This window comes from Schistocerca serialis, unplaced genomic scaffold (genome assembly GCF_023864345.2).
Source record: "Schistocerca serialis cubense isolate TAMUIC-IGC-003099 unplaced genomic scaffold, iqSchSeri2.2 HiC_scaffold_1261, whole genome shotgun sequence".
NCBI lineage: Eukaryota > Metazoa > Arthropoda > Insecta > Orthoptera > Acrididae > Schistocerca > Schistocerca serialis.
In genome coordinates, this window is record NW_026047471.1 from 5,719,429 (window position 1) to 5,744,421 (window position 24,993).

At 43.4% G+C, this 24,993-nt stretch overlaps 1 protein-coding gene across 1 annotated transcript in view; it reads left to right on the top strand.

Moving 5' to 3' along the window:
• Nucleotides 1-7,399: 7,399 nt before the first annotated feature.
• Nucleotides 7,400-24,993, top strand: part of LOC126438154 (L-dopachrome tautomerase yellow-f2-like) — a 115,457-nt gene continuing 97,863 nt past the window's right edge. Inside the window, exon 1 of the mRNA XM_050090532.1 lies at nt 7,400-7,467. Within this exon, the coding sequence (XP_049946489.1) occupies nt 7,420-7,467 (48 nt within the window). The 5' untranslated portion in view covers nt 7,400-7,419. The remainder of the gene's footprint in view (nt 7,468-24,993) is intronic.

A 24,993-nucleotide genomic window follows, 5' to 3' on the forward strand; every position in this document is an offset into this window, starting at 1 on the left:
ATATCCAGACGCATTATGAAAATGGAAGTACGTATATACAGTGCTGGACATTAAAATTGCTACACCAAGAAGAAATGCAGATGATAAACGGGTATTCATTGGACAAATATATTATACTGGAACTGACACGTTATAACATTTTCACGCAATTTGGGTGCATAGATCCGGAGAAACCAGTACACAGAACAACCACCTCTGGCCGCAATAACGGCCTTGATGCACCTGGGCATTGAGTCAGAGCTTGGATGGAGTGTACAGGTACAGCTGCCCATGCAGCTTCAACACGATATCACAGTTCATCACAGTTGCTCGGCCACCATCGACCAGACGTTTTCAATTGGTGATAGATCTGGAGAATGTGCTGGCCAGGGCAGCAGTCGAACATTGTCTGTATCCAGAAAGGCCCGTACAGGACCTGCAACATGCGGTCGTGCATTATCCTGCTGAAAAGTAGGGTTTCGCAGGGATCGAATGAAGGGTAGAGCCACGGGTCGTAACACATCTGAAATGTAACGTCCACTGTTCAAAGTGTCGTCAATGCGAACAAGAGGTGACCGAGACGTGTAACCAATGGCACCCCATACCATCACGCCGGGTGAAACGCCAGTATGGCGATGACGAATACACTCTTCCAATGTGCGTTCACTGCGATGTTGCCAAACACGGATGTGACCATCTTGATGCTGTAAACAGAACCTGGATTCATCCGAAAAAATGACGTTTTGCCACTCGTGCACCCAGGTTCGTCGTTGAGTACACCATCGCACGCGCTCCTGTCTGAGATGCAGCGTCAAGGGTAACCGCAGCCATGGTCTCCGAGCTGATAGTCCATGCTGCTGCAAACGTCGTCGAACTGTTCGTGCAGATGGTTGTTCTCTTGCGAACGTCCTTATCTGTTGACTCAGGGATCGAGACGTGGCTGCACGGTCCGTTACAGCCATGCGGATAAAATGCATCTCATCTCGACTGCTAGTGATACGAGGCCGTTGGGATCCAGCACGGCGTTCCGTATTACCCTCCTGAACCCACCGATTCCATATTCTGCTAACAGTCATTGGATCTCGACCAACGCGAGCAGCAATGTTGCGATACGATAAACCGCAATCGCAACAGGATACAATCCGACCTTTATCAAAGTCGGAAACGTGATGGTACGCATTTCTCCTCCTTACACGATGCATCACAACAACGTTTCACCAGGCAACGCTGGTCAACCGCTGTTTGTGTATGAGAAATCGGTTGGTAACATTCCTCGTGTCAGCACGTTGTAGGTGTCGCCACGGGCCCCCACCTTGTGTGAATACTCTGAAAAGCTAACCATTTGCTTATCACAGCATCATCTTCCTGTCGATTAAATTTCGCGTTTGTAGCACGTCATCTTCGTGGTGTAGCAATTTTAATGGCCAGTAGTGTATGTATGTGTGCGTGTTTCACATCTCCTCCTGAACCAGACGGTACACTTATGACTTACTGTCTGGAAAGAATGACTGTGATTGAAGAACCACCCATCTACCAAAGGGGTGGGAGTGAAAAAACAGTGCAGTCCACGACGCGCAAATACCCTAATTTTGTCGTCAAGTATATGCTAATAAGAGCGCTTAGACACTTGCAACAAATTTTAAGCATTATTTCAAAACTTAACGAAACTTCTTCTCGCTGACAAGTTCGACAAAGTGATGAAAAGAGCCGTTCTCTGTGGCCGATCGGTTCTAGGTTCTTCAGTCCGGAACCGCGCTGCTGCTACGGTTGCAGGTTCGAATCCTGCCTCGGGCATGAATGTGTGTGATGTCCTTAAGTTAGTTAGGTTTAGTCTACGGGACTGATGACTTCAGATGTTAAGTCCCATAGTGCTTAGAGCTTAGAGCCATTTTGATGAAAAGATAAAAGCTTATTGTTTACAGTTTCGCTGTTCATGCAGTGAAACTGCAGCTTGAAGCATGACGTTTTCATTTCTCGTTTATTGTTCATATTTTCGCTGGTCATGCAGTAAAACTGCTCCATGAAACACCACGTTTTTTTTTCTTTGTTCTTTACTACTAACTATATTCGCGCCACATTTTGCAGATTGTATTCATACATACCACTGAATGTGCCAGCAAAATTGTATCATTGTGCGCCACACAGTTCAAGGAGATACGACATCACAGGCACTGAGATGCGTAAAAAATTTCCGCATCGTGCATGACGCTTAAATTATTACGTCTTTGCTGACAGCTCTATTCGCAACACATTTCACAGACTGCATTCACATATGTCCCTGAATGTACCTACAAAAATACAGTATGTCATTGTATGACGCATAGTTCGGGAATATGACGCCAAACACTAAGATGCGTGAAAATTAGATTAGATTAGATTAGATTTACTTTCATTCCAATTGATCCGTAGTGAGGAGGTACTCGAGGATGTAGAACATGTCATAAAAATAACAATACATGGCAAATATTTACAACTCAAACAAATAAGCTAATGTACCATTCCACAGGTCCCAAGTGGAATGATCGTCATTTTTTAATGAACACTATATGAAAGGATCATTTTACAAATACTAATGCACTGAATTTAAAATAAAAAAGGTTTTATTTTATTTATAAGGTAATAAACGTGTAATACAACTACTATAATACATATTTACAATGAAGATATTACTGCACTGAAATGGTGCAGAAGTTAGATTGTACTTACACACACAAACACACACACTTATTTACAATATATATATATATATATATATATATATATATATATATATATATATATATATATATTCTGCACAATTTCAGTTCAGTAATGTGTTTATTGTAAATAAGTGTGTGTGTTTGTGTAAGTACTATATATATATATATATATATATATATATATATATATATATATATATATATCAGTTGGTTCTACTGAGAAATTCATCTATAGAGTAAATAAATCCTTTAGGCTTCTCTTAAACTGAATTCCATTGGTTGTTAAGCTTTTTACGGCTGCTGGCAAGTTATTGAAAATGTGTGTTCCTGAATAATGCACACCTTTTTGTACAAGACTAAGTGACTTTAAATCCTTGTGAAGATTATTCTAATTTCTAGTATTGATTCCCTGAATCGAGCTGTTGGTTTGAAAAAGTGATATATTTTTAATGAGAAATTTCATTAAAGAATGAATGTATTGGGAAGCAGTATTTAGTGTCCCTAGTTCCCTAAACAGGCTTCTGCGGGACGTTCTTGAGTTCACACCTCATATAACTCTTACTGCATGTTTTTGTGCATCATGTGGCATCATGTACGACGTTTTAGTGTATTACTTTTTTACTCCTAACTCTATTCGCAACACATTTTGCAGTGGTATTCGCATGCTGTTGAATGTAGCTAGGTAAATACATCATTGTAAAATATATAGTTCAAGCGATATGACGTCGTTAACACTGAGATGTGTGAAAAACTGTTGCATCATGCATGACGTTTTAATTTTACTACTAACACTACTAACACTATTAACAAAAAATTTCGCCGATAGTACCCATATATACCACAGGATGTACCTACAAAATTAAACCAAGTACAACACACATTTCAGAAGATATGACGTCACAAACACTGAGATGCGCGAAAACGAAGCTGCAAGGACGAAATTCGCTAGATATAGGGGAAATGGAAGTATGTGTACAGATACGAGTGAAATGTTTTAAACACATCTGAAATATATTTGATATGTTTAAAGCCACGGGTAAAGAGCCCATCCTAAAACCCTGGAACGACTTCAAACAAATTTGGTGCACATAAAAGTTACGGTCCGGAAATAAATACTGTGAGGGTAAGAACCACTAGCTTCCTATTGAGATGGTGATAACGTGGAGAGAGAAGGGGAGACGAAAAGATGGACGGAGAGAGAGGGCGGAGAAGGAGATGAGCACAGATAAGAGCAGCAGGAGATGGACAGAGAAAGGAAAGAAGAAGAGATGGACAGGGACAGGGGGAGAAAGAAGCATGAAGAGGGGAAGGAAGAGATGAACAGAGAGAGGAGAAATGAGAGATAGGTAGAAAGAGGAGGAGGAAGAGATGAACAAGAGAAAGGAGAGGAAGGAAAGAGATGGACAGAGAGGGCGGATGATGAAATGGACAGAGGGAGGGAGGAGAGAGTGGCCGGTGTTGGATGAAGATGGGAGTGAAGGAGGAGATGGACAGGGAGAGGAGAAGGAGGAGATGGACTAATACAAACATAAAAAAAAAGTTTTTCATCACCTCGGTTCCGAGAGTTCCGGAACCTGTGCAGAAAATTGGAGATCAATATAAACATCATTTCCGCCTTTTTTATTACTCATTAAAACCATACACTGCATGTTTTACCACCATGCAGCGAGACCTTCAGAGGTGGTGGTCCAGATTGCTGTACACACCGGTCCCTCTAATACCCAGAAGCACGTCCTCTTACACTGATGCATGCCTGTATTCGTCGTGGCATACTATCCACAAATTCATCAAGGCACTGTTGGTCCAGATTGTCCCACTCCTAAACAGCGATTAGGCGTAGATCCTTGAGAGTGGTTGGAGGGTCACGTCGTCCATAAATAGCCCTTTTCAATCTATCCCAGACATGTTCGATAGGGTTCATGTCTGGAGAACATGCCGGCCACTCTAGTCGAGCGATGTCGTTATCCTGAAGGAAGTCATTAACAAAATGTGCGTTATGGGGGCGCGAATTGTCGTCCACGAAGACGAATGCCTCGCCAACATGCTGCCTATATGATTGCACTATCGGTCGGAGGAAAGCATTCACCTATCGTACAGCCGTTACGGCGCTTTCCATGACCACCAGCGCCGTACGTCGGACCCATATAATGCCACCCCAAAACAGCAGGGTACATTCACCTTGCTGCATTCGCTGGAAGTGTGTCTAAGGCGTTCAGCCTGACCGGGTTGCCTCTAAACGCGTCTCCGACGATTGTCTGGTTGAAGGCGAATGCAACACGTGATGCCAGGCCTGAGCGGTCCATTCGGCATGTTGTTTGTCCTATCTGTACCGCGCTGCATGGTGACGTGGTTGCAAAGATTGACCTGGCCATGGACGTTCGGAGTGTTGCGCATCATGCAGCCTATTGCTCACAGTTTGACTCGTAACACGACGTCCTTGGCTGCACGAAAAGCATTATTCGACATGGTGGCGTTGCTGTCAGGGTTCCTCCGAGCCATAATCCGTAGGTAGCGGTCATCCATTGTAGTAGTAGCCCTGGGCCGGCCGAGGCATGTCATCGACAGTTCCTGTCAGTCTGTACCTCCTGCATGTACGAACAACGTCGCTTTGGTTCACTCCGAGATGCCTCGACACTTCCCTTCTTGAGAGCCCTTCCTGGCACCAAAGTAACAATGCGGACACGATCGAACCGCGATATTGATCGTCAAGGCATGGTTGAACTACAGACAAGACGAGCTGTGTACCTCCTGCCTGGTGAAATGACTGGAACTCATCGGCTGTCGGACCTCCTCCGTCTAATAGACGCTGCTCATGCATGGTTAGTACATCTTTGGGCGGGTTTAGTGACATGTCTGAACAGTCAAAGGGACTGTGTCTGTTGTATAATACCCACACTCAATGTCTACGTTCAGGAGTTCTGGGAACTGGGGTGATGAAAAACGTTTTTTGATGTATGAAGTCTTCGCAGGCTGTCAGCCGAGTAGCATCGTCGTCTCATAGCAACGTTTCGATGGAATGCGTCTCCATCATCTTCAGGCGAAGGTGATGAGTGTAGAAGATTGGAATAAATAGATACCAGGGCAACGCCGGAAGCTCAGCTAGTTTGGAAATAAACGAAGGTGCGTAAGACAAAACCGCACAGTAAGAAAGATAGGGCAAAAAATGATCAATTATCGATTGAGCTGAATTTTTCTATTGTCATTAAATAGTTACAGTACAATTAAAACACTATGTTCCGCGATTCAGTTAATTATGACTAAGGAAAAATATCTCTCTTGAATTAAAATTTGAATAAAAGTTTTTTGCGTTTTGTCTCAGTGTTACAGTATGCTTGTATATAAATGTATTCTCACTGTTTCCTTGTGGCTTATTGTTACAAAAAAAAAGTTCAAATGTGTGTGAATTGTTAAGGGTCCAAACTGCTGAGGTCATCGGTCCTTAGGCCTAGCCGGCCAGGGTGGCCGAGCGGTTCTAGGCGCTACAGTCTGGAACCGCTCGACCGCTATGCTCGGAGGTTCCAATCCTGCCTCGGGAATGGATGTGTGTACTGTCCTTAGGTTAGTTAGGTTTAAGTAGTTCTAAGTTCTAAGGGACTGATGACCTTAGAAGTTAAGTCCCATAGTGCTCAGAGCCATTTGAACCAATCCTTAAGCCTACACACTACTTCACCTAACTTAAAGTTACGTTAAGGACGACACACACACCCATGCCCAAGGGAGGACTCGAAGCTCCGACGGGGGCAACCGCCAGGACCGTAGCAAGACGCCTAAGACCGCGCGGCTACCCCGCGCAACCTGAATGTTGCAGTTCCTAAACATATCGAGATAACACGGAAACGAACTTTTGCAATACTAAGTATAACTATGCCCTACCTCTGCATTTTTAGCAAATACAGAGATAGTCTCTTTTCTTCCGCAGTTCATCAGGCAGTGTCCGATCCTATGTCTGAAATCCGTTCTGGTTTGTCCACACTCATTACATAGTGGGCAAATTGACCAGTTAACCAGATGACCGTACTGTGTGTTTGGATCGGAAATCGCTTTACATCTGGCTGTGGCATCCGTTCCATAAGATGGGGGTTGGGTTGGGTTGTTTGGGGAAGGAGACCAGACAGCGAGGTCAGCGGTCTCATCGGATTAGGGAAGGAAGTCGCCTGTGCTCTTTCAAAGGAACCATCTCAGCATTTGCCTGAAGCGCTTTAGGGAAATCACGGAAAACCTAAATCAAGGGCGTCGGACGCGGGATTGAACCGTCATCCTCCCGAATGCGAGTCCAGTGTGCTAGCCACTGCGCCACCTCGCTCTGTGTTCCATAAGAAACAGGTTGTTCTACCCAAACAGGGTTACAGGTAAAGTAGTGATGTGAGTAAAAGTATCAATTGAAAAGTATCGAAATAAACGGTCTGAGTATCAACTTGAAAGTTCTCGATACCAACTAGTATGGATACGGTTTGTGTGTCCCTGCTGATACGTCTTCTCTTTCAGTGGTAACTTCAGAGGTTTTGGGAGCCACTGCTCTGTATCGTGTTGCAGTGCGCTGCTCGCGCTTGCGTCGCGCTTTGAGTGAAAGGTGTGGCAGGGTGGGCGAGGCGAGCGGCGCAGGTCCGCGTCGCGACACCGCGGGACGCCGGGAGCCCCGGAGCCGGCCAATCAGGAGCGGCGTCGCCGCGGCCCAGCCTCGCCGCGCTCTTGGCAGCCGGCACCAGTGCGGGCAGCGCCACACAGCCGCACAGCCGCCGGCATGTCGCCCGTGCACGACTGGACTCGCTCCGACCTCTCCGCCAAGACGGTGAGTCCGCCTCCGCTGGGCCAGCCGCCAGATTTCGTCCCCTCGCTCGTCAGCGCAGCCAGTACTTAGCGGGGGAAACACATGCACCGATTCTGTTCGCCTTTAGCATGACTGTGGTACATATACGTCTACATTCATACTCTGCAAACCATTGTGAAGTGCTTGGCGGAGGGTACTTCCCACTGAACAGATATTAGAGCTTCTTCCCCTCCCACGTACGTATGGAACACCGTAAGATTCACTGCATAATTGCCTCTAATTTATCCTCGCAGTTCCTAAGGGAACTATACGTAAGGCATAAGCTCATCCATTACGGATGTTTAAGGGGGGGTAAACGTCAAACGGGACGACTTGGAGCAGGAGAGACACCACAGGAATTTTTATTTTCCACTGTCTATACTTTTAAAAATAAATTCATAAAACTTTGTCAGAATGACCAGAAAGGATTCAGTATTTACACTTATAGTGGTGGAAGTTCAAAAATATAAGAAAATAATTTATTTTTTTACGTTTGTATTTCCCTTTCTTTCACTTACCATTGGCTGCATTTGTTGCTATAGGTACACTTTTCTTCATAAGTAAGGGAGATTCTTCGATGAATTTCGCACAGCATACAAACCATACGTACAGGTGTATGAAACTCTAGAATTTTTGAAATCTATTAAGAACTGTGGTAAAACTGAGATAATTAACTATAAAATTTTAGTTTTTTCTAAACATGAAGTTTAAACTGTAACAGCACATTCATTTTTTCATAAATTAAATAATTTCTAGAGTTTTATAAACCTGTAAGTATGGATTGTATGCTGTACAAAAGTCATCGAAGAATCTCTCTTACTTATTAAGAAACATGTACCTATAGCAACAAACGCAGCCAATACAACTGAAAAAATGATGAACTTTCACATGTAAAAAAAAATTATTTTGTTATTTTTTCGAACTTCCGCTGCTATGATTGTGAATCCTTAATCCTTCCTGGTCATGCTGACAAAGTTTTATGAATTTATTCGTAAAAGTATAGACAGTGGAAATCAAATTGTCCTGTGGTGTCTCTCCTGCTCCAAGACGGCCCGTTTGACGTCCTACCCCCCTTAAGAACCAGTGACTGCAACAAGGCACTTTTTTGTGTATAGGTTACACCATTTGAAAATGAGCCTTAAAAGATTCGAAAACCGGTTCTTGGCATAAATAACTATTTCAAGAAAGTGACTTGCAGTTTTCTGTATTTACATTATATACGTAAGAAATTGTATAGCCCTATAGTCAATACATAAAGCCAGTTATTAAAATCGTGTGAGTAAAGTTCCTCGGGATAATTTACGGCTATCTTCGGCTGCATACCAGTTCCTTTTTTCTTGCAACTCTGATACACTCTAGCACGAGTTAAACAAACCTGTAGCCATTCGTGCAGCCCTTCGTCTGTATACGTTCAGTATCCCCTGTTGAGGCGAGATCGGACTTCCCGTGTCCATTACGTAGCGCAGTGATACCCCTCTCACTGAGATGGCAATCACTGGACTAACGGCTAAAATCCTGTTTTCCGTTTGTTCCTGAACTAATGTTTCCCTAATGTCTTCCTGGCCTATGTAACGTACTTTGCAACTTTCCATCATCGGGTGTGGACTAAAACCGACAGGTAGTTGGTGATGTCACAGTGACGACTTCCACGTTCCACTACAGCTGAATGCGTGAAAGGAAGAACCTGCTGTGTCAGATTTTTGCCTCGTGGACAGCAACGTGACCAATAAGACGCAGCATCGGTTTTACGTCAGAAACACTACTTAGGAGACATATTGTGTTAAGTTAAAAGGAGCTGAACACTCTTGTTTTGTGATATTGTAGCGTACAAAGTATCAATAGAAGCTGTTTCAAAACACCAGCACATTGAGATTGTCTCGAAAACGCTTCGTTTTGGGTAAAACCACTACTTGTTAGATCACAGTCCAACATATACAGTCGGGGGACTCACTGCTGTGAAAGTTGTTAGCGTTTGACAGTTGGAACGAGACTAGCGCTCACAGCGGCGAGAAAGTCAGATATAAGGTGAATGTTTGCTCTCATTTTTCCATTTAATTAATGAAATAGTTATTGTACTCGTATTTTTGCATTCCAGCCATTAGTAAATTATCGAGAGATGTGAACGACTGTGAAATAAATGTAAAATCAGCCGAATCCCACTGATGCAACGACATAAGCTACAAATGACTGATGAAGAAATTCTTTCGAATTGCTGCTTACTCCGATGAAAGCAAAAGAATATAGACATATATTTCTGTTGTTGCCTATTCTTATTATGGTAGGTACAGTCCTTGTACGTAACAATTTTCTATCTAGCCTAATGATTCGCACCTCCTACGATTCACTCGACTTTCTAGTACACGAGTACTTTTGTAAATGTAATTACTTCTCCTTCGAAAGCGAATGTGTTGGAGATTCTTGCCATTTGTGGCTCAGATGTAGCAACAATTGTGGAATTGCTTTCTTTTGCGTTGGGAAACAGTTTTGTTGCTTTTGGCGTTTTATTGCCACCTTCAGCTAAATAACTGGGGTGAGTTGATTTGGTATGTTAAATAACAAGTTTCCTACATTTCACACTCACTGATTTGACTAGAAGTGTAGGGAAGGAAACGTCACATTGGTGAGTAGGTAGAAGAAGTCTTTCTACGAAAGGTTAGGTCTTCTGCTGTTTACTAGCCGTTTATTGGTTCTTAAAAGAGAACGACTTCTTCAGCAAATACCTGTAAGTTACAAGAGAATCGTACTTAAACTGTCCTGTGACACTGACGTACCTCCCGAGGTCATTAGCAAACTAAGGAAAAACAGATGCTGTGAAACTTTTTAGTTATTACCGATTTTATGGTACTACATACGCTTCCCATTGTGAAAACAATGCTACAGATCAATATAAACGATACTATTCGCACTCATCCGATATCGTATTCAGGAGTGTAGCTTCCCGTCCGCTTGGAGCGCTGCTGTCGTAGTGTACAACACAAATGAGCAGGAGTGTCGTGACCGTAAGTGCTAGACAGTGTTTAAATGTCAGATAAAGACATATGTGGCTACAACCTTAAGACATTTGTAAAAACTGTATACCATGTAACTTAGACGCTGCAGTCGTGTTCAAGCTCTAGCCTGGTAGACAGTGTTGCAAACTGTCAAGCAAAAGGTTGGGGATTCCCGTCGGTCTACCAGCAATTTTTTTTCCTCTGATGTTTTCTAAATGATTCTGTGACTTTACTAATTTTACAGAAGTATGCTCAACAATATTCGATATTATTTATTATACAGAATGTATACGCTGCAATTCTTCTTGTAGAGGCTAACGATTGAAATGTTCCCCCAATGGCCGGAATTCATACAGTAACGGCCAGTCTGTGTCAGAAAGTAAACGCAAGTTACACACTAGTTTTTGCTATTGTGAAACTTTCAGTGAAAGATATATGCCTTATGGACTGTCTCATCTTTGTGTCTTGTCGGTAAATATCTTTTTCAATGACGGTGAGTAGCTTCGAAAAAGTCTCCCATGCAAATGTCGATCTTGAAACCTATTTGATGTAGAACATTACTTCAGAGTGATAATAGTCAAATCGTCAATGTGGATTACTATGCATGTGCAAACCGACGTTAGACACTGTACTTTAATTGTACTCAATTGAAAACCGAAAATGTAATGCATCTTCAGTTGAGTTAATTTTGTGTACATAGTTCCGCGTAGTCAGCGCGTACACAACTTTCCCACTAGAGCGCGCCCCGAAAAGCACAACAGCGCAGGCGCAGCGCTCGTCCTTCTCCGCACTACGAGATGGCGCTGTCATAGAGACGGACCAAATTCTCCTTCCGCCGATCCGCGTATTAATATGTAATGCAGCCAATGAGATTGGTGCTAACGTAGAACGTTTTCCCCTCGCGGATCACACTCGCGCAGTGATACCTGAACGCGCGAGGTATTACAACGAGTGTACAGACCTCCGATTTGTCAGTCTGCATTAGTCTGCATTTGTCTGTAATCAAGTTTCAGTCTGCGCCTAATAAGATTATCATATTCCTGTACATAGCCATGAAGATAAATGTATAGACACTTTGTCAAGTATCAGAGATATGTGAGAATAAGATTAACGTACCAAGACCAAAGGAACTTCAGAGTGTCAATTGTAAAAAGCATCCAGAACCAAGTTAAGTAATTTTATGCTTGTTATTATTTTAATAAATGTGTGTGAAAATTAATCAAGTTCTGTTTAAAGTTGGTCACCGTCAATCCGCTACTCTAAGCGTGCAAGTAGCATTTCTATCGTCTGACCTAACGGCAGAAGATAAACACGCCAGACATATTGCTGACACTCGCCTACTTCGTTAGAGCGACAAGTCAAATAATCTGATGGTGTGTGTGCCGAAGGTCTTACAGAACGCACACCACAGTTAATGAATAACTTCTATCAGTATGTACCCCAGATCGTTCTCAGCAATTCGCTGTTCAAGCTATCGACGAATCTAGAAACATCTTCGTGATTTTCTCCGTCCTTCTTCGCGGATCGCGAAGATAGTCAACACATCTGTTTTATGCGCGTCCGTTCGTGTAAACAAACTTTGTGATTCGTGCAGCAGATGCAGCAACCGCCGCAGGACAGCGCTGCGAACGAGGAGCGTGTTCCGTGTGATGTATCACGTGGTTTCGGAGCGTACAGTAAGCACGACGGACACTACGCCTGGTGTGCTTCGCGATGAGAAACATTACCAATGTAAGGACGGCTTCAGTCCTGTTTGATATGGGTCCCACACACTCGAGCAGTATTCTGGGATGGGTCGCAACGAGTGATTTACAAGCAATCTGCTTTGGAGACTGACGGTATTCCCCTAGTCTTTTACCAATGAACTGTTGTATGCCACCTGATTTACTAACGCCTGGCTATGTGATCGTTCCCTTTCATATTCTGGCTGGTGGCTGTGGCCCCTTTCATATCCCTACGAAGTTCCACAGTACAATATTTGTTACGAGTTGATCGATTGCAACTGTGATTCGTTGATACTGCAGTCAAAGCGTTCTATACTTTTCGGTTTCGCGAAGTGCACAATTTTACATTTCTCAATATTTAAAACAGTCTTTACATGACCTTTGCATGTTATCGGTATCTGACTGAATATTTATGCAGACAGTAATTCATTACAGATAACTGCATTATCTGCGAAACATTTGAGGCTACTTTTACTATTATCTGCAAAGTTGTTAGTATACAACAAGAACAACAATGGTTCCAAAACACTTGCTCAAGTTACTTCTACGTCAGTCGATGATCCTCCATCCACGAAAGAATGCTGCCATCTCCCTACGAAAAAATCCTTAAGACTGTACAAAATCCTCTTGATACCCCACACTACAGTAAGCGGTGATGTGGTACCGAGTCAAATACTTTTCGAAAATCGAGAAATATTGCGTCTGACTGCCTCGATCCACGGCTTTCAGGATGTCATGTGAGAACTGCACGAATTGGCTTTCCCATAACCGATGCTTACGGAATTCGTGCCGGTTGCATAGAAGGGGTAATTCTGTTCGAGATAGATTACATTTGTGAAGTAAGATTCTACAACAAATGGATGATAAATATATTGGACAGTAGTTTTGTGGATCACTTCGTCTATCCTTCTTGTAGACGGTTGTGATGTGTGCTTTCTTCCAGCTACATGACACAATTTCTTTTCCCAATTATCCATTGTAGTTTATAGTTGAAAGAGATACTAAATCAGCCTTAAACTCGGTTGCTCACGTGAAAGGGGTTTTGGCTTTGACATTCTTTAACTGATTAGAAAGGAAGTCAACTCAGAGAAACCGCACATAAACAACACAACAGTTACGTTAGTGATGGTTTCTGTCGTGGGCAGAGCGATATGACAACGGTCAACAAAGCAGAAGGCGTGAGCAACTCTGGTTGGTTGTTGCTATGGTAGTTCTTTTCCAAACAATTAATTGTTATTCTGACCCGGATAAAAATGTATCAGTTGCTGTGACAGGACGATACGTTTCTCAAGCATTTTCCAGAAATCGAGGTTCAAAGTTATACGAGCCTGTTCAGTACCACAATAGATCGACAGGCGACGAGTAGCGTCACCAGGTCAAGCGGTTGAGGCGTCACACTACAATTCTACCCTCATTTTCCTCTTTCCTAATCTCCCAACAAACATTTGTATCGCTACTTCGAATCATGTTTCTTTGGAGAGAAGCAATAGTAATAATGGTAATAATTGTGGTTCACTCGTAGCAATGTACAGTCGAAAAATAATAATGAATCGATATTAAATGGTTCAAATGGCTCTAAGCACTATGAGACTTAGCAACTGAGGTCATTCAGTCCCCTAGACTCAGAACTACTTAAACCTAACTAACCTAAGGACATGACACACATCTATGCCCTAGGTAGGATTAGAACTTGCCACCGAAGCTGCAGCGCGGTTCTGGACTGAAGCCCCTAGAACCGCTCGGTCACGGAATAGAGATTATCGTTTATTTAACGATCTATTCTTAAAAATACTTTGGAGTAACACTTCGTGGAGATGTATGTGCTTTTATAAGCTATTCGGATAAGTTCTGTAGCTTTACAAGTTACACTGAATTTCCTTGATGTTCGTGTCATAAGTTGTCATCAATCTTGATAACCTGCAAACTAAATAATTTTGTATGTTTATAAGTGAAAGAACCAAATTACATTCTCCTTTCTCTTTTGTCTCGAAAGTCTCCGATCGTTCTACTAGCTAAGATGAATCTCTAGTGTGTTAAAATTAGACCAGGAGCTGTGGACTATACCTCGTCATGAATGTCCTTATTGTTACAATTTCTCGTGTCCAAAGAAAGACGATTCCTTATAGCGAAATAAGTGTTTGGTGAATGCCCAGCAAAGCAATTATTACATCCGAACGCAGTACGGGCAGAACTGTAACCTGCCATCTCAACCAGTTGCGCTAACGGCGCTTCGCTTTGGCTTACGCTCTCGCAGTGTGTTCAGAGTGGCTCCTAAAGCTTTGAACCTCGAACTCGCCAAAACGCTTGAGAAGCTCACCGCAGTAGAGCACCATTTCTTACATTTAAGTATGTACAACCCTGCGAAAGATAAGCGAAATCGGTGATCTTTTGGCTGAATGCTTTCCTTGTTTGCTGCACAAATGAATCTGTCCAATGTACGTCCCGGTAGTCACTCAGTCGACAAGGGAATTTTTTGTAGTGGTTACCTATTTTTATTTCCATTACTTACGTACACAGTTTTTATTCGATCTACTGCGTGTCTTTGTGCATATATCATTAGCATGAGATGAATCTTTCTTTCTATCTGTTTATCGCTTGAGCCTTGTCCCGCAGTTACGCAGGGTCAGTCATCGTTAATCGGATTTGGCATGTTAAGTTTAAGGGGGTGGCCGGATGCCCTTCCTGCCGCCACCCCGTACCCCCTGGGACGGAATTAGTGTACCCCTACCGTCTGCGTCGAGTGTAATCCATGGAATAGTGCGAATGTGTTCAGATGACTGCGAGCCGTGTAACTGAGGCGGAACATGGGTAACAGCCCGGTATTCACCTATCGGGATGTGGAAAACTGCCTAAAAAAACATCCAGGCTGGCCGGCACATCGGCCCTCGTCGTTAATCCGCCGGGCGGTTTCAATCCGAGGCCGGCGCGCCTACCCGAGTCCAGGAAGCAGCGCGTTAGCGCTCTCGGGTACCCTGGGGGGTCATAAGATGAATCTTTCTTTATACAGGATTATTCATAAGTACCTCTGGGGTTTCAGAAGACGACTCATATTAGTGAATAGAGCATCTCTTCAAGTTTCGATTCGCAATAAGCGCCGGAGTTGGACTACGCGACAAGCCTGTCAGAACATCTACAGTATGAGGGTCAGTCAAATGGAAACCGAACACCCGCCACAACGGGACCAGTGAATGGTTCCATTCAAAAGTAATTACCGCACTCGTTAAGTCATTTATCCCATTGGAAGACGAGACGATCGATTCCTGTTTCGTAGAACACGGTCGGCGTCTGCCGGATCCACACCCACTCTGGCACTTCCTCGTCTGACTCAAACCGACATCCACTCCTGTCTTTCTTCAGGTCGCAAAGGCCTGTAAGAGGATGTTGCAGTCCCGAGGACAAACACCAAAGCTAACAGTGGAAACACAGAGGCAGGTGGCGCAGTGGTTAGCAGACTGGACTCGCATTCTAGAAGATAACGATTCAAACTCGCGTCCGGCCATCCTGATCCAGGTTTTCCGTGATTTCACTAAATCGCTTCAGGCAAATGCCGCGACGGTTTCTTTAAAATGGCACTGAGGAAATTCCTTCTCATCATTCTCTAATCCGATGGGACTAATCACCTCGCTGTTTGGTGCCCTCTCTTCATATTAACCAACCAACCGACAGTGGAAACAGCCCCCCCCCCCCCCCCCCAAGGAAATCCAAAGCTGTAACACAAAGTTTCGGCGAGGTCATGAGAGTCCTTCTTCGATAGCAGGGGCCTTCCATTCGTCGAGTTTGCCGGACGTGGAAGTACAATCAATGAGCAGCACTATGAATACACTGCGCAGAAACTGCGTTTCGCCATAAAGTGAAAACACCCAGAAATGCAGTCGGGTGGGATCATCCTGTTGCACCATAACAGCTGCCACACAATGCCAACCGGACGGGGGGCTATGTTTTAGCTATTTGGTTGGGAAACAGTGCGACATTCTCCGTACAGCCCTGATCTCTCACCGTGGGATTTCACATCTTTGGTGACCTGAAGAAAGACATGAGTGGACGTCGGTTTCAGTCGGACGAGAAGGTGCAAGAGTGGGTGAGGCTGTAGGTCTGGCCGTTGCCGACCGCGTTCTAAGAACGTAACTCATCGTCTCGCCTCCCAGCAGCATAAATGTCTTAACGTGTGTAGTGATTACTTCTGAATCGAACCATTTCATGCCCTCGTTGAGCCGTCTGTTCGGTTTTCATTTGACTGCCCCGTATAGGCAAACCATCCGCTCCGTATTATCGCATCGACATACTTAGCGCCTTACATAGGCAACCCAGTAAACAAATTTTCAATGCGGGCTACAGTCACGACTTCAAATGGCTCTGAGCACTATGGGACTTAACATCTGAGGTTATCAGTCCCCTAGAACTTAGAACTACTTAAACCTAACTAACCTAAGGACATCACACACATCCATGCCCGAGGCAGGATTCGAACCTGCGACCGTAGCGGTGGCGCGGATCCAGACTGTAGCGCCTAGAACCGCTCGGCCACTCCGGCCGGCGCAGTCACGACTTCCAGACCAATTCGTGTCAGCTACTTCAATTAACTGCGCGCACGTATTGACGTTTTCTGCCACGCATACTGTGCCCGCATTAAAGAACTGTAATACAAGTTATAAACTTGGATAGTTGCTGTGTTCACTGACGGGTCTGTTTCCCGTATGTCCTCTATTTTCCCGGAGTTGTCCTCTGAAACGCTGGAAGTATTTACGATAACCTGTATTAGCGGCATATTCATGTTTTTACTCGATAAAATACGCATTCCACTTGTCGTAGTTCGGAAATCTCATATTTCTGTGCTCACTAAAGGGTTTCACTGTGCTCCCTTCCTTCAGTTTACTGTAAAATGCCTAGGAGTGAAGAGAATTATGCAGTACCAGCCGCTGGCTTTGACCAGTGACGTAATAGTAAGGTATTTAAAATTTTTTAAAAAGAACAAATCTTTTAATTGTCCTGATCGCAAAGATCTATTTCTACGATCAAAACAATTTAAAAATTTATAAAAAAAATACATAAAATCGCTTTCGTCCATCGCCTGAAAATCTCAGGCGCAGTTCTCACTGACGCAATACGACATGAGACACGACGCGTTGCGATAAAGATCATACAGCGCGACGCTTATCCACGGGGCACTAGTTTTCCGATAGAAGCAATACAAGCAACAGGACACAGCGTGCCGCAAAATACAAGCATGCCGCACAATACAAGCAACAGGACACAGCATGCCGCAAAATCCTCGCACGTGACACGTTCCTGTAGCCTTGTCACGGACAACTTCCACATACAATGAAGTTGGATACCTCCTAATATCGTGTCGGATCTCGTTTTGCCCGGAGAAGTGTAACAACTCGACGTAGTACATACTTACCAAGTCGTTGAAAGTTCCTTGCGGAAATATCTAGCCATGCTGCCTCTGTAAAAGAAACACTGTCAGAACAGGCCTTGAAGGATCAACGATACCAATCGGCAGCGATGTCATCCTCAGCCCTTAGGCGTCACCGGATGGGGGTACAGAAGGGCGTATGGTTAGCACACCGCTCTCCCGGCCGTTGACAATCTTCGTAACCAGCAGATTACCGGTCTCATCATTGATTCCGTAGAACCGATGAACACCTTCTGAATTGCGATGCCTTGCTTTAGCGAGTCGATATAAGTCCCGCTCTCCTTCACGTGTGTCAAGTCTGGCGTATGTATAAGCAAAACATGAGGATTTGGTTGCTGCTATAGCCTGCTTTGCATCTCTTCGGGCTCTTCTGTACGCATTCCATCGCTCCACTGTTTTATCGGCAAGAAACTCATGACACAATCGTTTCTTTGTGTGTAGCGCGTCTTTGACGGTGTCATTCCAAAGCCACGTATCTCTACAGATTCTCCGCCGTCCTGGTTGTGTTGTCCCAATAATTTTTTTATGGAAAGTTTCCTCAAAATCGTATGAAAAAGCGGAGAACATGTGCGACTTATGAAACAGCAGCCTTTAATTTTTTAGATCAAAAGTAAAAGTGGAATAGCTACACCGTCTCACAACTGTGTCCAGCACACAGCCTGGCTAAGATGGGTGCACCGCTTCACTACTCGGACCTATTTACTGTCAGTGTCACAGCTTCAGCACTGCATGATACTCCGTGAACACTGCATAGGTAGGCCTGAAGATGACTGCGTTATGTCCTTTTACAGTGTATTGGTAGTATTTGTGTTGTGGATAGATGAGCGTCAGATAAAGGGATGAGAAACCACTGTCTATTCTTGTCGAATAGCACCAAGCGCTGCCAGGATTTAACATCAGAATGCGCTACATACTCCCACCATATGAGACGCTACACCTACGACTACAGCTCAACCCAGGGCTTTAGGAATTTTACGCTACCACCTTATCTCCCCTTTCCGGGGCTAATGCGGTAGCCTGGAACTTCTTCCGTTACCGGGATTAAAACGGGCTCAGTTCTACGTCACAACCTAAGTAAACGAAGAAAGTAATGCAGACACACAACACAGTTGAATTCGTTCCCACAAGTAAACTACAGAGTAATTATTTCTCCAGTTATTACGTACATGTTAGCAATATTCTCCAACGCTTCCATAAAAAGATATCGTAGTTTTACGTGGCAGTGATAATAATAGTTAAATCAAAGATGTAATTTCACTCACCATACAAAACAAATCACCACCAAGAGGCATCACGCTAATACGCCATAACATCATCTCTAACTTTGATAATGGCTTAATTTTGCCAAAAACAACAATACACACCTTCAGGTATACAATTTCCAGTCGATGGTTACTCGCTGACAATTAGATCCTGAGAGCTACCAGACTACGGGGTGTGAATCGCTACATTTCAGCCTCAGTTTTAGTCCCACACATTTCCTATGAGATTAAGAGCGATTGATTCAGCGGACCGGTCGAAGTGCGACTGGGTGCTCGAACGTTCGTAAAACCGTGACAGTATGCGTGCTGCCTTCTGAGCACAGCCGTTGTCATCTTGGATGACGCAACTTATTGATCACGAAGAAAGGGCAATACCTGGTCACCGAGAATGTTAAAATAAGTGTCCTTGTTGAGATTCACCGTAACCTGAATGAATGAGCCCAAGTCATCGCAACAGCTCCAAAACATCACAGAACCACCTTCGCCCTGAACTACGACTTCCACAGATTGTAGATTAAAGAAGATTATAGAATAACCGCACTAGTAATAGTTCCCTCTCTTACATTCTGCAGAATCAGGATGGCTAATTAACCAGGGAACACTTGGTTGTCATCTACAACAGGAAAATAAAAGAAGTCCAGTTGCTTCTGACGTTGATTTCTGCAAATTGAAAATCACCGAAAATATACTATTAGCGTAGCCAGACTGAATGAGAATATTCTAGCATACAACGGAAGTTTCTCATGTTGAGAAAATGGAAAGGAGCGATCTCTATTTAACTTGAAAGAACTTTATATATGCAGGACCGCATTAATCAATATTTATTATTGACGATCGGTTTCAACAGTTGAAACATCTTCTGAGCTTAAAAATTTTTTTGGTTATAAATTTTGTTTCATTACGAGTTTAGCACTCATGACACGTCTACATTATAGTGCAGAATATACAGCACATTATACATAGGTCCGCCGAAAGTAAAACTACACACAGGCAAAAAGTACCGTTCACACAGCGTAGCACTCCACTATCTGTTATGCCCCATTATAACCTGTGGGTGCTAATCATACCTACTGATAAATATCATCTTTCTCAATTGATATTTCTACTAGAAGCCACTCTGGCACATTTCCTATATTATTTTCTTCTTTTTCTTCATACCATTCTCCGGCTTCGGCGCAGGGTCAGTACAGTTATAAACAAATTTGCTATGGCCAGGTTAAGGGGTGGCCGGATGCCTTCCCTGTCGCCATTCCATTGAGTGCTATTTATGTGCCTAGCTTTTTTTTTTAAGGCAACAGCTTACTTGCGTAACAGGCTGTATTGTTCAAATTAACAGTTATAGTTGTTCATATTGATAATCATCTCCCTTATTGCCGACGAAATAAGATTTCGTCTCTGAGTGGTACAACGATGCTTGTTGTTGTTGTGGTCTTCAGTCCTGAGACTGGTTTGATGCAGCTCTTCATGGTACTCTATCCTGTGCAGGCTTCTTCATCTCCCAGTACTTACTGCAACCTACATCCTTCTGAATCTGCTTAGTGTATTCATCTCTTGGTCTCCCTCTACGATTTTTACCCTCCACGCTGCCCTCCAGTACCAAATTGGTGACCCCTTGATGCCTCAGAACATGTCCTACGAACCGATCCCTTCTTCAAGTCAAGTTGTGCCACAAACTCCTCTTCTCCCCTATTCTATTCAATACCTCCTCATTAGTTACGTGATCTACCCATATAATCTTCAGCATTCTTTTGTAGCACCACATTTCGAAAGCTTCTATTCTCTTCTTGTCCAAACTATTTTTCGTCCATGTTTCACTTCCATAGATTGCTACACTCCATACACATACTTTCAGAAACGACTTCCTGACACTCAAATCTGTACTCGACGTTAACAAATTTCTCTTCTTCAGAAACGCTTTCCTTGCCATTGCCAGTCTACATTTTATATCCTCTCTACTTTGACCATCATCAGTTATTTTGCTCCCCAAATAGCAAAACTCCTTTACTACTTTAAGCGTCTCATTTCATAATCTAATTCCCTCAGCATCCCCCGACTTAATTCGACTACATTCCATTACCCTCGTTTTACTCTTGTTGATGTTCATCTTATATCCTCCTTTCAAGACACTGTCCATTCCGTTCAACTGCTCTTCCAAATCGTTTGCTGTCTCTGACAGAATTACAATGTCATCGGCGAACCTCAAAGTTTTTATTTCTTCTCCATGGATTTTAATGCCTACTCCGAACTTTTCTTTTCTTTCCTTTACTGCTTACTCAATATACAGATTGAATAACATCGGGGAGAGGCTACAACCCTGTCTCACTCCCTTCCCAACCACCGCTTCCCTTTCGTGCCCCTCGACTCTTATAACTGCCATCTGGTTTCTGTACAAATTGTAAATAGCCTTCCGCTCACTGTATTTTACCCTGCCACCTTTAAAATTTGAAAGAGAGTATTCCAGTCAACATGGTCAAAAGCTTTCTCTAAGTCTACGAATGCTAGAAACGTAGGTTTGCCTTTCCTTAATCTAGCTTCTAAGATAAGTCGTAAGGTCAGTATTGCCTCACATGTTCCAACATTTCTACGGAATCCAAACTGATCTTCGCCGAGGTCGGCTTCTACCAGTTTTTCCATTCGTCTGTAAAGAATTCGTGTTAGTATTTTGCAGCTGTGACTTATTAAACTGATAGTTCGGTAATTTTCACATCTGTCAACACCTGCTTTCTTTGAAATTGGAATTATTATATTCTTCTTGAAGTCTGAGGGTATTTCGCCTGTCTCATACGTCTTGCTCACCAGGTGGTAGAGTTTTGTCAGGACTGGCTCTCCCAAGGCCGTCAGTAGTTCTAATGGAATGTTGTCTACTCCCGGGGCCTTGTTTCGACTCAGGTCTTTCAGTGCTCTGTCAAACTCTTCACGCAGTATAATATCTCCCATTTCATCTTCATCTACATCCTCTTCCATTTCTATAATATTGTCCTCAAGTACATCGCCCTTGTATAGACCCTCTATATACTCCTTCCACCTTTCTGCTTTCTCCTCTTTGCTTAAAACTGGGTTTCCATCTGAGCTCTTGATATTCATACAAGTGGCTCTCTTTTCTCCAAAGGTCTCTTTAATTCTCCTGTAGGCAGTATCTATCTTGCCTCTAGTGAGGTAAGCTTCTACCGCCTTACATTTGCCAACTAGCCATCCCTGCTTAGCCATTTTGCACTTCCTGTCGATCTCATTTTTGAGACGTTTGTATTCCTTTTTGTCTGCTTCATTTACTGCATTTTTATATTTTCTCCTTTCATCAATTAAATTCAATATTTCTTCTGTTATCCAAGGATTTCTGCTAGCCCTCGCCTTTTTACCTACTTGATCCTCTGCTGCCTTCACTACTTCATCCCTCAGAGCTACCCATTCTTCTTCTACTGTATTTCTTTCACCCATTCCTGTCAATTGTTCCCTTATGCTCTCCCTGAAACTCTGTATAACCTCTGGTTTAGTCAGTTTATCCGGGTCCCATCTTCTTAAAATCCCACCTTTTTGCAGTTTCTTCAGTTTTAATCTACAGTTCATAACCAATAGATTGTGGTCAAAGTCCACATCGGCCCCTGGTAATGTCTTACAATTTAATACCTCGTTCCTAAATCTCTGTCTTACCATTATATAATCTATCTGTTACCTGCTAGTATCTTCAGGATTCTTCCATGTATACAACCTTCTTTTATGATTCTTGAACCAAGTGTTAGCTATGATTAAGTTATGCTCTGTGCAAAATTCTACCAGACGGCTTCCTCTTTCATTTCTTAACCCCAATCCATATTCACCTACTACGTTTCCTTCTCTCCCTTTTCCTACTCTCGAATTCCAGTCACCCATGACTATTAAATTTTCGTCTCCTTTCACTACCTGAATAATTTCTTTTATCTCATCATACATTTCATCAATTTCTTCATCCTCTGCAGAGCTAGTTGGCATGTAAACTTGTACTACTGTAGTAGGCATGGATGGGCTTCGTGTCTATCTTGCGTTCACTATGCTGTTTGTAGTAGCTTACCTGCACTCCTATTTTTTTATTCATTATTAAACCTACTCCTGCATTACCTCTATTTGATTTTTTATTGATAACCCTGTATTCGCCTGACCACAATATCTGACGTGTAGTGAATTTTTCTAACTGTTCACTTGTTCCAAATCAATCGTGTTTGCTTTGCTTCCGCCGGCGGGTGTGGCCGAGGGATTCTAGGCGTTTCAGTCTGGAACCGCGAGACCACTACGGTCGCAGGTTCGAATCCTGCCTCGGGCATGGATGTGTGTGATGTCCTTAGGTTAGTTAGGTTTAAGTAGTTCTAAGTTCTAGGGGACTGATGACCTCAGATGCTAAGTCCCATAGTGGTCAGAGCCATTTGAATCTTTCTTTTTTTGTTTTGCTTTGCTTCCACGACATCAGAAATCAATCACAGCATGAGTAACTCAGTCGCTAATCGAGTCATCTTAGAGATAGCATAAACAAAACGAGAAACCACTCATCTACAGCAGAGGCAACGTCGCGGCAAGTTGCCAGAATTCGCCACAGCTGTTAGCTAAAAGAGAGTTCCACTTCTCAGGCGCCAAGTACAGAAAACAGCGACACTTAGCTGAAGCGCAGATATTCTGCAGAAGTCTCTAAATTCAACCATCAGATGAAGCTAAAGGGCAATGAGATCAGGTGACTCATGGAAGTATTACGAAGAGTTAAGTGAATGCACCCAAGTCAGTCGACGAAAAGCACCATGAAAGATTTATTGCCTCAAGTGTTGAAAAATTAGACTCATTTGAAAGAAAGAATGCTCCAGGGTGCAAAGAGAGTGTCCAACAGTACGATTATGAATCATTTTCACAACTACCAACCGAAAACTACACTGCTGACAAAAATCGTGAACCACACATGGGAGGAGGAAACGCAATGAAAAGGCATGAGATACCTATTAATATCGTGTCGGACCTCCTTTAGCCCGGCATAGTCCAGCAACTCGACGTAGAATGGACTCAACAAGTCGCTGGAATTCTACTGCAGATATACTGAGCCCTGCTACCTCTATAACCGTCCATAATTGCAAATTTTTGCCGATGCAGGCTTCTGTGCATGAACTGACCCCTCGATTATGTCCCATAGACGTTCGACGGGATTCATGTCGAGTGATCTGGATGGACAAATCATTCCCTCCAAATATCCTGAATGTTCTTCAAACCAATTGCGAACAATTGAGTCCCGGCGACACGGACCATTGTCATCCAAGAAAATTTCATCCTTGTTTGGGAACATTAAGTCCATGAATGGCTGCAGATGGTCTCCAAGTGGCCGAACATAATCATTTCCAGTCAATTATCGGTTCAGTGGGTCCACAGGACCCATTACGTTCCTATAAACACAAACCACACCATTAAGGAGCCACCACCAGCATGCACAGGGCTTGTGTCCATGGATTCGTGGGGACTGCTCCCCACTCGAACCCTACCATCAGCTCTTACCAACTGAAATCGAGACTTATTTGACCAGCCACGGTTTTCCAGTCGTCTATTGTCCAACCGATACGGTCACGATTGCACTAGAGCTGCATGCGACGTCGTTATCTTAGCGAAGGCACTCGTGTCGATCGTCTGCTGCCATAGCCCACCACATTGATTTCTGTGGTTATTTGACGCCATGTTGCTTCTCTTTTAGCTCTGACAAATCTACGCAAACGCCGCTGATCTCGGTCATTTGTGAAGCCCGCCAGCCACTTGGTTGCCCATGGTGATGGGTAATGACTGAAATGTGGTATTTTCGCCACATACTTGACACTGCGGATCTCGGAATATTGAATTCCCTAACAATTTCAGAAGTGGAACGTCCCCTGCGCCTAGTTCCAACTACCATTCCGCGTTAGAGATTTATTAATTCCCGTCGCGCGACCATAAGCACGTCGGACACTTTCTCACATAAATCACCTGAGTACAAACGACAGCTTCACCAATGCACTGCCCTCCTATACTTTGTGTACCCGATACTACCGCCTTCCTCATATGTGCATATCGCTATCCCATGACTTCTCAATGTAGTTACTAAAATAACTAACTCACTAATGGACTTAGCCCTGACTCAAATC